The 12729-nt window shown below is 38.9% G+C and overlaps 1 protein-coding gene across 4 annotated transcripts in view; it reads right to left on the minus strand.

Moving 5' to 3' along the window:
- adcy5 (adenylate cyclase 5) overlaps positions 1–12729 on the minus strand; it is a 91607-nt gene that overhangs the window by 18440 nt on the left and 60438 nt on the right. For all 4 annotated transcript variants that reach the window (XM_069722687.1, XM_069722685.1, XM_069722686.1 and 1 more), the window contains exons 5-9: positions 10825–10952; positions 9461–9619; positions 9169–9310; positions 6551–6688; positions 1238–1260 (exon numbers count right to left, since the gene is read on the minus strand). In XM_069722687.1, coding sequence (XP_069578788.1) covers positions 1238–1260; positions 6551–6688; positions 9169–9310; positions 9461–9619; positions 10825–10952 — 590 coding nt within the window. The remainder of the gene's footprint in view (positions 1–1237; positions 1261–6550; positions 6689–9168; positions 9311–9460; positions 9620–10824; positions 10953–12729) is intronic.

The following is a 12729-nucleotide window of genomic DNA, read 5'->3' on the forward strand; positions in this document are numbered from 1 at the left end:
CAGATACAGAGCAGTTTGGGAGGACAGGAGGAGGAGGACAGCTTCTCTCTGAAATGACAGTGCTTCTTTGATCACTGACAGCCTTTAGGTTAAACATCTCCTCCTCAATCTTTTTTTTTTAAATATATTCTGAATGAGACAGTTGTTCCTGCACCACAAAAAGAACATCTCTGTCTGACAGTGATAGACCGCGAATGACAGCATCAGCTTTGAATTTAGCACTTTCTTAAAAAGAAAGTCAGAAAGAAATTCATCACAATCACAAAGACTGTTGTGCCGGTGGGTCATATGCTGTTTAATGACAACTACAAGCCTTATTCAGATATTAAACTTTAGGAATGGGAATCATTTTTCATAACAACATCAGATTCTAAAGACACCAAATCAATTGTGCCCAAATTTATGCTTTTAACAGCCACAAAAGCTGCAAAATTATTTCAATTGTAAACACAAAGAACCTCAAAAATCATGCCAACAAATGATAGAATTAAAAACTACAGCAATAAAGTGATCTCAAATTTAAACCAAACAAATTCTTCTACCTTGTTGGCGTGGTTAAATCAGATTTGAACCACTGCATCAAGTCTTTCCAATGCAGCGCTTCAACTTCAGACCATAGAGAAGAACACACTCTAACCAGATATAAAAACCAGAAATATCCCAACTGCTCCAACTTTTGCATTAATTTAAATCTGAAACATGTTCAAAACTGAACTGAAATCAACAGATTTATGTAAAATACAGGCCTCCACAAACAACTGTGTACGTGCTTTGTTTCTGCTTATAAACCAACTGGTAAGTGTCAATGGGTGTTTATAGCTAATGCAATTATGCCTGATTCAAATACAGATTTTTTTTTTTTTTTATCCACAGGATGTAAACAAGCTCTCAGCAAATGTATTTGAAAGACAGCAAAGGTGTAATTAGATCCAATGGACTTGTTGAAATAGTCCTACAAGCTCATTTGATCCAAACATTGATCTCAGTAACATTTTCCCACACAGTAACACCCTGTGACTCAAGCATCATTAATTCAGATTTTCCACCTGACATTAACAGTTACGTCGCCTTTCAGTGTTTGTGTTTCAAAGTGTTCCACTGATTCTTCTTTTGTAGTTCCTTTTTCAAAGATCACTGCCTACTCTAAGAGCTGGTGAAAGCGAGCCCCCTGAACCTTGGCACACGGACAAAAGATGAAACAAAGAGCAGGACGAGATAATAATGTTGAGGTACTCACTTGTCCTTGGGGTCTTCGAAGCCCTGCAACAGAAAGTAGCTGATTAGCTGAAAATGTCATCTTCTAGAGTTCCAAAAGTTTAACAGCAACACCTGGAAACTTTATTTTATTTTGTATTTCTTTTAAACCAACTCGGCTTCTTTTATTTGTCTGGTTTGATTGACAGGCTTGGGGTGCAGTCAAGTTTCCACTATAGGTAGGCGGGCATAGTGTCCTCGGGTTCTCAGTCAGATCCACCGCTTGTCCAATTATGGTCACTTCTGGTTCTGAAAACACAATATAGCGACTGCCAGAATGCTAAACTGGTTGGTATCTCGTTATATCCAAGGTATGCAGAAGAGCATCTCTGAACACACAACATGTTAAACCTTAAAGCAGATGGGCTACAGCAGCAGAGGAAAACAGAGTTTCACTCCTGTCAACCAATAACAGTAAACTGAGGCTGCTGTGGGTTCACAAAAACCGAACAACAGTCTGATGAATCTCCATTTCTGCCTCTGAATTCAGATGGTATGGTCACAATTGGGCGTAAACAATATGAAAGGATGAATCCATCCTTTGTTGTATCAAAAATTCAAGCGGGTGGTGGCGTAATGGTGTGGGGGAAGTTTTCTTGTCACACTGAACATCATTTGAGCACCACATGTGGAGTGTCCATGACCGTGTCCATCCCACCATCACCACAATGCACCCATCTTTTGATGGCTTTTTTTTCAAAAGGTTAACACACCAAGTCACAAAACTCATTTTTATCTCAGACTGGTTTCTCATCCAACATGAGACTCTCATCATGAAGGTGCTGAGTAAAAATCAGTGGAAACGGTGTGACGCTATCGTGTCATATCAGCTCTGAGGGGTGTTTCCAGCATCTTGTTAAATATACAATGAAGAATTCTGAAGGCAACTGGGGGTCTAACCCGGTGCTAGCAAGGTGCACCTCATGAATTGGCAACTGAACAAGCAATTTAAAGATCACTATGGGCTCTGGATGCTTGTGATGGACAGTTTTTCCAATAGTTTATAGACAATACCTGTAATTTCTCAGATTTAATCAACATATTTGTATAGTTTGAAATATTTGTTATCTGCAGCCCAACAAATTTTATTACTCATCGAAGAAAATATAGGAATTACATTCATTCAGCTGGTGAAAGTCAGCCAAGCATTAACATCGACAGTGATGCCCCCACAGTTTTCAGCATGTAGATGAATTCTATTACTAAATAACAAATGCATGTGATTTATACAACAGCATGTCGACTTTTGAGGTTTAAACTTCTACTGAACCTTGCTACAAATTATTTTCACTTCCCACATATCTTTATTTTTTTCTAAGAAAGAAGCTTTAGCCCACCAATTATCCCTCTGATTGCAGCTTGTTCAACTGAATAATAACAATCGACTGCAATGCTGGCATTGTGATTTTGAAAATAACAGTTATCGGAGGGCCTGATGGCATAATGATTAGTCTGAGCCAAAGAAAACGACAGTAAGCGTGAAGGGAATTGTTCCTGGTGGCTGGAAGCAAATGAACAGGAAAAACAATGATGTGTTTGTCAGCTAAAACCTAAGATACAGTGTTTGAGTCAAACTGGGATTTGTACCGTTCATCCATTCTCAGCTCTGCACAGCAAGAAACAAAGATCAAGGTTAAAGGGGGGAAAAAAGGCAATTGTGTGAATAAGAAGTTGTCTGCCCTCTTCTAGTTCTTGAGGTCAGATAAAGGGATAAAAAAAAAAAAAAAAAAAAAAAAAAAAAAAAAAAAAAAAGGTGAAATAACGAAGTATCAGTGTTGAGTCAAAACAATTCGGATGCATTTTACTTGCTTTTTCTCCTCCCACAGAGCAACTGAGTGAGAATTAAAAAAATTCATAACCAAACAGTTAAGAAACAGACGAAACCCCTTTATTTCTATTTTATTACAATATTCGTTCTTTCTATTCTTTTCTGTTAGAAAATGTGTGTGCCAAAAATCATCAGCATTGCTGATTTTCCCTGTATTTGTATCATTATAAAATCTTAAATAATCATCAATTGCTGTCTCTTTGCTTCTGCTCCATTCACAAACTGTAATCTGTTCCTGTCATTAAATTCTTACACTTTGGTGTCAGGTAGTCCAACTTTGATGCTGCAGAGCGAGCTGAGGCGTCTCTCTAGCTCCCTCTCGTGGGTTAACACACAAACGTCAATGCTAAAGGAACACAAGGGAGCTCAGCACTCTTTTACATTTAAAGACTGGAACAGACAGTACAAGTGTAAAAGTCCTGGATGACTCACAGTCCACTGCTCAACTTCATCTGTCTCTGAACAGACAGAACAAAAGAGAACATCGGTCCATAACAACCCAAAAATGGTCTCTCATGCTCTCTGTGCACTTCTACAACTTGCGAGACCTTCAGAGTTTGTCCTGTGATTAATGAACAGTGTAGAGACGGAGAGGGAGCATTCATATTTTGCCGAAACTTTGAAAGCACTGTGAGTCAGGGCGTGAAAAATAACTGACACTTTGCTGACACACTCATCTGATATTAGCAAAATGAAAACAAAAAAACCCACCACAGTCGCTGATGTGACGTCAGGACGAATAATTGAATGTACTCATCCAGGACAACACGACATGAGGCTGTCTCTATGCTGAGCAGTTGTTGCTGTAAATGCCAAAAGTGCCCATTGTAAATCAGTTTGACATGACTTCATAGTTGTTTTCCAGAGGTGATGTGTTAGCGTGGTTGGAGTTTCAGTAGGTGGCACTCTTTTTCTTTGTCTGTGCGTCTGATAATGCCACCCACCCACTTGTTGCTGCATTCTCTCTAAACAGAGCTGTAACGCTGCTGTAGAGCCACTCAGTGGATCACATTAAAACTAATAATGATGGAAAAATATATTTGATGTAGAAATCCATGCACGTCTCACTTAAAATTTAAAAAAAAAAAAAAAATCGAATTATCGACTGTTTTGAAGCAAGACGTGCAAAACATATAAGGGTCCTTCAAAATAAAAGCACAAAATAATAAAAAGCTTTTTTTTTAGTAGCGTAATGCAGTGTCTAACACGTCATACAGTGAGTATTGTATAATCTGTCACAGCTGTGTTTCTGTTGCAATCTGATCAATCTGATCATATGTAATCTGTCAAAAATCCTTCCCTTCCTTGTATTTTAGTGGTGTACAGATCAATACGGAAATATCAAAACTTCAAACTCGAAAGTTCTGCTTTAGGATAGATTCTCATATTAAAAGATATATAACTAAACTCAGTAATTAGGGGTAAACATTATGTTATGATAAACAAGGAAAAGCAGCCACCATATCACCAGAATCAGTCTAAATAATACCCGGTAGAAAGGAACTACTTGTCCTGCCTGTGATATTCATACGGGTCTTTCGTGTCGATGATGGCAGGCTGCAAACAGTCATGTGTGGACCTTTTTAAGTTCTGAAAAAGCAACAACGCTGTATGTGATGTATGTAAGAGAACTGTGGTGTACTGTGGCATCATCACAAACCTTGTTAAGCATCTGAAATTTTATCGCAGTACAGATGATGAGAATAAAGGTGCTGCTAGAGCGAGACAGACTTCACTCAGAGTCCTTTGGCAGTGGCATGAAATATCCAGGTAGAGAGAAAGTGTGTGGCGAGTGGTGACATTTCTCACAGACACTGACGGTGACTGTGAGAAAGTCATTCAGGCTTCAGTTTTAGTCATAATGCTCAAACAACGAGAGCTCTCCACATTATCAAGACCACAAAATGATGTTTCATTCAAATTGATACAAATGAATATTCCAGCTAAATAAATAAATATGGTTATGAAGTAAGTGGTGACATTAATGCTACAGTAAATCATCGATATCAGCCTGGGTTTTACTTAGTACTGCATCATAAAGGAAATCAGTGATATCACACATCAGTACTGTATTTTATTCTCCTCACACACAGTATAATGATTGCTTTAAACATCAAAAGGGAATTTGCACATTTGTCTGACATATACAGTGCTCCACCGGGCTGTATTCATAACATTACATTGAAGTCATTTGGCAGACACATTCATCCAAAACAATTTATAAGGAGTCTGTTCAGCCTTCTGACAATCAAGAGCCAGATATGATCAACTCTGCTTCCTATATTCTGACAGCAACCTTTACAGGGGCATTGCCGCTACGCTAAAAGTGCACTTATATAAAGCTGCAACACAATAACAATATCCCTCTGGATATATCTTTAAAACTCCACACCACAACTGTAATGCAGGTTACAAATATGTCCCATTACATCTTATTACCTTTATGCACCCCCCCCCCCTAGTTTTGTTCATTGTTTGTTTCTCTCTCACAGTTCTCTATGCTCACGTAGTAGTTGTGCTTTTTCTTTCTCCACCAACAGTTTATTGTGTTGGATCTCTATGCTGTTCTTTTCTCTCTTAGTCTCCTCTCACCCCAAGCAGTCGAGACAGATGGCTGTCCAGCTCTGAGTCTGGTTCTGTCTGAGGTTTTTCTTCCTGTTAAAGGGCAGGGAATTTAATGGGTTTCCTTTCTTTAATGTTGTAAGGTTCTTTTGTAAGGACTCTACTATGTTAAGTGCCTTGAAATAATGTGTTGTAATTTGGCATGATACAAATAATACTGAATTGAATTAAGCCTCAGGACGCCACAGAAAACTCAAGCTGAGTTGTGCTCGCTACGAAGAGAAAACTGGCCTTAATGTGAAAAGGAAAGGCTGAAGTTCCACTTTAATTTGTGCTTTTGTGGGTATTACCAGCCAGGTTTGATATAGTGTGTGTAGAACAGCAATAGAAAACGTATAGAGAACTGTGCATGTGGCCGGGGCTTCCTCATCCTCTTCCCTATAATAGATTCACTGGGAGAGGTGGGTTGACTGTTAATATGAGAAAAAACACCAAACTATTCATCTGTGTGTGAGATATGGGTCTATCACTTCACTGAGTGAGTCAGGGTTTGCGGGGTCAGCTCAGCAGGGAGAGTTCCAGTATGTAAATAAAATGAATCTGGATGCGGTCACATCACTGCTGCTGCTACATCTCTCACCTCCCTGTGGCTGCCTACATGTTGCTGTCGTCCCCCTGCCTGCTCCTGAGAGCCTCTCTGAGTCAGGGTGAGCTGTGAGAGGAAGAGTGTGCCGCTGCTTAACAGCACTGCAGATCAAATGACTATCAAAGGCATGTTGTCTTCATCACCAACTGAGAGCTGAGATATCTGCAGGAGAGTCACTCGGCTGTGGCATTCGAATGACACTGGCAAGCAGGTCAGGACACTTTTAATCTAACGACGATCATTTTTAAAATATTCCTCACCATCCTCTTCATCTCCTTGGAGACCTGGTTTCCACCCAAATGGTTGTAGAAGGGACGGTCGGTCCAGTGGCCGCTGTTGTGGGTGACAGAATTGGTCCTCTGTCGGTTCATTTTAGCAATCATTGCCTTTTCTTCTTTCTGTCAGACATAAAGATGCAGAAATGTGTTAAAAATACATGTACAAGATTGTGTTTAGTTTGACATCAAGTAAATCAGCTGACAAATTGACCTTGAAGAGATTATGATGATATTATTTATATGCACTGGACTGTAGTACCCTTTTGAAGGTTTTATCTTTGTGTTTTTATATTTTAAATTATTTTCTACTTCCACAGGTCGCCTGGTTCACTCAGTGTTTCCATAATCAAAACAAAGCAAATTGAATCACCTTTTACTTTCTTTGCTCCCCACCTGTGGAACAAACTATAGGTCTGCTATCACAGTCATCTCATTGAATTCAGGGCTTTAAAGTCTATTATTTTGCTGAGGCTTTCAAGTTAAGCAAATATATAACTGCAGTTTTAATGTCTTGTACTTCTATGTATGCCTCTATACAGGACATTAATCTACTTTTTTTTTATTATTTAAATGCAATTTTAATTTCTTCTTGATAACTTACTTTTAAAGTATTTCTGTAAAACACTTTCAACTGCCTTGTTTTTCTTGTTGTTTTGTCTTTTCAATTTATTTTTAATACATGCACTCATTCCAGAAAGAGTGTACAATAATGTCACTCTGGATCTCTAAATCTAGTGACCTTACAGTTAAAGTTTTTAATCAGGACATTTTCTACAGGAGAAATACGCTCCTATGTAAATTTTAGTAGCATGATCTATAGATCAAATTACAGCTGAACACTGTACATTTCCTTGTCTAAGGCTGAGAGAAGGAATTTTGCTCACCTCCAGGCTCTTTGGAAATATCAAGAGATGGATATCTCAAAAATCTGGGCAAACAAAGTAGGAATGTTCTTCCTGACGATAATTGAACATTTATTTACACCTTATACTGTGAGAAGAAAAGGGTAAAAGAGTCCACCAACTGTAATACTCCTATGGTCATGATAAATAAGCAGTTTCTGCTCCTGGTGTTGTGCTGAAAGGTGGTTTCCGGAGATGCTATCTGTACTATTTTATTCCCTCCAGATCTGATATTAGCAGCACTGTGTAATGGCTCTGGGATGTATTTGAAAAAGATAAAAATATAAAAGGTAACAGAAATAATTAATCTGCACAATCGTCCTTCTATCTCCCAGCATTGGCAGTAAAATGAGAGGACAATATCACTTCACATGACATGTTATCTATAGTCACAGCTTGTGATATTGCTGGAGGACAGAGACAGCTGATGTGAGGCTAAAGAAAAACGTTCCAGTCATAAACAAACTCAAGCTCATGCTGTGAAGTGGAGATGAACTCTCCTGGAAGCAAAGTTCACACAGGATGAAAATCCCACTTTATAAACAATGATAAGTGCAATATGGACAGGCTGTGAGTATTCTAAAAGATAGCTTCATCAAAAACAGCATTTTAGTGACTATGATGTATGAAAGATGTCACATTTGTAGCTTCAAAATAATTTAACACGAACAAAAGGAAAGTTAAATTGTATTTTTAAGCTTTAAAACAAATGTAGTATCAGACCTCAGTTTCATATTCAAATTGTGTCTAGGTAACAGAGTTACACATATGTTTATACCATGTCATTTTCTTACAATAAACTTTTTAAGAAAATAGTATAAATAGGTTTTACCCAGATTTTATATTCCTAACCAACAATTTTTATTGGAATAAAATGTTTTATGAGGGAGATGACAGCTCAGACATGTTTGCACTCTCAGAGAGTGAGGAAAATAATTGGGAAAATGTAAAATGGTCAAACCACAGAAAGTCTGCTTTGCCAATGAGCAAGGTAACTTGTATGATCCCTCCAGATTACATCAACTGGTCTTTTTCAAAATATGAAATCATTTAACGATTTTTTTTTTTTTTTTTTTTTAAATAAAACTGAAGTAAATGATGAGGTCAATGTGTAAACTGAAAGGGCTCACCGTTATGAAACGACAAAGCATTATTCTTCACTTCTTGATGAAGCTTTTTAGCCTCTTTTAGTTTATTGGTTTCACTCACTGGGAACATTTAGCAGCCAATGAGCCGGGTATTTTTTTTCATCGAGACCAAACCAGAGCAAAAAGGAGACTGTAAAGATGGAAAAATATTGTGTCCTTGTGTGTTCTTTATGTGTAGTGTTTGCTAACAATTTAGACATATTAATATTTCAAGCTGAAATTTATCTTTGTATGTTTGTACTTTGGTTTTTAAAGCTTCAGTGTGTTGGATTTAAGGGGACTGAATGGAAAAAAGAGAATATAATATTCATAATTATGTTTTCATGTTGTTGTTTTTTAGCTCTTCACATCTACACAGGGAGAAAGTCCTCTTCCAGGGAACGTGCCATGTTGCACCGGCTCTGGAGTAGGACTTTCATGTTTTTTGCAAGTTTTGTGGCCACAGTAGATTCAATTACATGCCTGGAAGAGGAGGATGAGCCAAGCTGCAGTCTGCCACCGCACCACTAAAGCCTACACACTGGCTCTTAAAGACTAATGAGAATCGTACCCTTTTCTGACTGCAGCCCACAATGAGGTAGGTATCTATGTTGTGCTTCTTCAGGTAGGCATTTCTTTCTCCTCCTGCTCCCGCTTCCACATCGTAGTCCCCATTCAGATAATTCAAAGTGGCCTTAGTGATATGGATCCGCCTGAAACGAGAACAACAAACACGCACACACATAAATGTACATTATTTAGATATTGTATATTTAGATCTACATCTCTATCAGCAGTTTATATAGTTTTAGCAAAAAAAACTTTTAAGTCGTCTCAACTTGAACATAATGGGAGAGACGTACCCGGCTTGGCCCCCAGCTTCCATCTGATTTGCTAGCGTGACATCGTTGGACCAGACGTCAAACTGCCACTTCCTGAGTCCCAGCACCCCGCAGTGGACCCTGCCACTGTGGATGCCCACTCGCATGTTCACATTCACCCCGGTTACCTCCCGCACCAGCCTGCAGGAAACACAAAACAATCTGCTGAGTGGTGATCTGCAAAATTATTGTTTCTAATGTCACCAACTTTCTTTGCTGATACACGTTGGTGTTGAGTGTCCCAGAGATCACTGATTGTTTTCAGCACTGTGATATCGTTACACTTGGATACCTGATGTTTCCATAGGTGCTGCTTTTTCTGTGCAGTGAATGATAGCCCAGATTTAGCTAGCAAGCCAGATCTTCTTGTCTTTTAATCACCAAGTACATCACTTCTTGTGCACTGGACAGTTTTTATAATACAGGAGATATCAAATACAGGTGTTTGAAAGGGTCTGTTTTGGGGGTTACACAAATAAATGTAACATTTTTCAAGATATCTTTCAACATTTGAGTTCCACTAACATCCATAAAACCGAAATCTGCTTGGTGATATACAAAAGACAAAGAAAATATGTTTGGATTTAAGTGAAAGGACTAAATCTTTTAAAGGGAAAGTTCCACATTTTGGGAAATGTTGGCTGCCGACGGTAGCGTTATATTTACTATAGAGACATGACAGTGGTACAAATCGTCTCATCTAACTCTTGGCAACAAGGAGAATATGTTTATATTTTGGCATTATGTCAAACTTTTCCTTTGAGTAATAGTCTAGAGCATGTTGAAGATGGGGTCCTCCCTCAGACATTTGCTGTTCTGAACAGGATAAGAAGCAGAAAACAAATGGACAGATGGACAGATGAAGCTATAGAGGCAACAACAGCAGAGTGAGGGTGTTCAGCCAATAAAAAGCCTTGAGGGCCATACAAGCCCTTCAGAGAATAAATAACAGACATGTCACATCCTGATACAACCAATCAGGCTCAAGCTTCGACCTGTTTCCTTAACTCTAGTGCACAACAATAAAATCAGATAGCAGATGTTGATCTTGCCCTCTGAGGAGCTAACATGTGATAAAACACTGGAAGCACAAGTCACCTTTGGATGTGTAATGGATAACAAATGATTTACTTATGAAAGACATAACAGAATTAGTTATTCCTATAAAATAGAACTAAAACCAGAAATCTGGAAACCATCCATTTGTTTATCCAGTGGTTGTTCCTTTGACTGTCCAGCTACTGTAGAGAAAATACTCTGATACAAACTAACAAGAGCTTCATCAGCATTTTAAATATTTAGTTCTGTTGAGCAATGATGTCATGATAACTCAGGAGGCGACTTACGAGATGGCCTCTATCATGTCCATCCCCATCTCCACACAGCAGTGGGCGTGGTCAGCCCTCGCCTCCGGCAGCCCCGACACACAGTAGTAGCAGTCTCCCAGGATCTTGATCCGCAGACAGTGGTTCTCCTGTCACAGGAAACAGGAAACAGGAAAGAAGAACTTACTTGAAACATACATCACCTTACAAATTAAAGAATTTACTTTGGTGGGTTTCAAAATGACTTCACGTTACCCTTAGGTAGTGAGGTATGACCTGTGGGAGTGTGCTGGAAATGGATTGAAACAAAGATGTCTTGTACAAACCATGACTGTGCAACTCTTCCTGCCATGTTCAGACATCAAACTTTAAATGGTTTCGGTTATTTGCAGATTAATGTCCCACTTGAGGTGATTCTGTGGCTCATTTGACCTCGGAGCTAAATATTAAGTGATATGAAGATGAAGATGAAAATGTGTTACATGGAAACAGAATGCAGGATTCCTCTAATAACGGGATGTTAGCAAAGATTTTACACATTAGCTTCAGACCATCAAAGATCTCTTAACAGTGTGTTGGACAACAGCATGTTTTGTGTGTGTGTGTGTGTGTGTGTGTGTGTGTGTGTGTGTGTGTGTGTGTGTGTGTGTGTGTGTGTGTGTGTGTGTGTGTGTGTGTGTGTGTGTGTGTGTGTGTGTGTGTGTGTGTGTGTGTGTGTGTTGGGGGATCCTTCGGGTTTTGTAGAATACTGTGTCTCATGATAGCCACCTGAGTATCTCCAGCACATCGCTCTGGGGAAAATACAAGACGACCCAGTGTGTCAGGAGCACTGTGTATTGTGTGTGTGTGTGTGTGTGTGTGTGTGTGTGTGTGTGTGTGTGTGTGTGTGTGTGTGTGTGTGTGTGTGTGTGTGTGTGTGTGTGTGTGTGTGTGTGTGTGTGTGTGTGTGTGTGTGCTCCACACGGAGACAAAGTACATCTGGTGTGGACATAAAAAAGGTCAGTTGCAACCTTCCTGGTTTATAATGCCATTATGTCCAGCTCACTCATAAATATTGATTAGCACATCATTTCACCTTTCATAAACAAATGACATGCATTGAGCATTAGCTGGACAAACAATGAGGCTTCTGGTTAGAAAAGAAAACGATCAATATTCATGAATGTACTGTGGTTTAGACATTAGATATGTGCTATGAACAAATGTGGTGTTGCAGCTATGAAACAGATGTTTTGGAGCTGCTCTCTAAAAACTGCACATGTCAAGAAGATATGTATTTTATAACGGGAGTTTAGCTACTTTCAGGACACAAAACTGTATTTATTTTTAAACTGAGTAAGTAACCACATTGAAATAAGGACCAAATAAAGTGAAAAACTGTAAAACAATTTAATGTCCAAACTCTATAGGCAAGCTGAAACAAAATTTGGTATCTTTTCACCCTCCTTGTTTTGTCATCACACCAACTCACATGAAAACATTCAGAAAATATTCATTTAGTCAGCTTAGTGTCACGCTCCTGGTCTTATCGTGTTGTGACTCCTAAAACACTACGGGCCTGATTTACTAAAGGTTTGCGTGTGTAAAATCACGTGCCTGAAAGTAGAAATAGGAGAAGTGATTGATGTGTATGTTTGTACGACTGAAGGGAACGTTTTAACGGCTGCTCTTATTGTGGTGAGAAGGAGACGCAGAGAAACCAAAGGATACGTAGAGAACGTGATTTTACACCCGTGGAAACATTTTTGAGACGTCAGAGGGAAAAATGATTCAGACATATTGTTTGTCCAGCGATGACATTTCTGAGTTATCGAATGAACTGAATGATGATTGACAGCCAACAACATTGAGGAGCCACAAAATACCAGCAATTAAAAAACATCTTACGACTCAGCATTGTCCTGCCTCTGGGTCGTTCCAGAGTAT

Source organism: Brachyistius frenatus, unplaced genomic scaffold (genome assembly GCF_029030835.1).
Source record: "Brachyistius frenatus isolate BFR_SWC_R1_liver_20210118 unplaced genomic scaffold, ASM2903083v1 Contig_300, whole genome shotgun sequence".
Classification (NCBI taxonomy): Eukaryota; Metazoa; Chordata; class Actinopteri; family Embiotocidae; genus Brachyistius; species Brachyistius frenatus.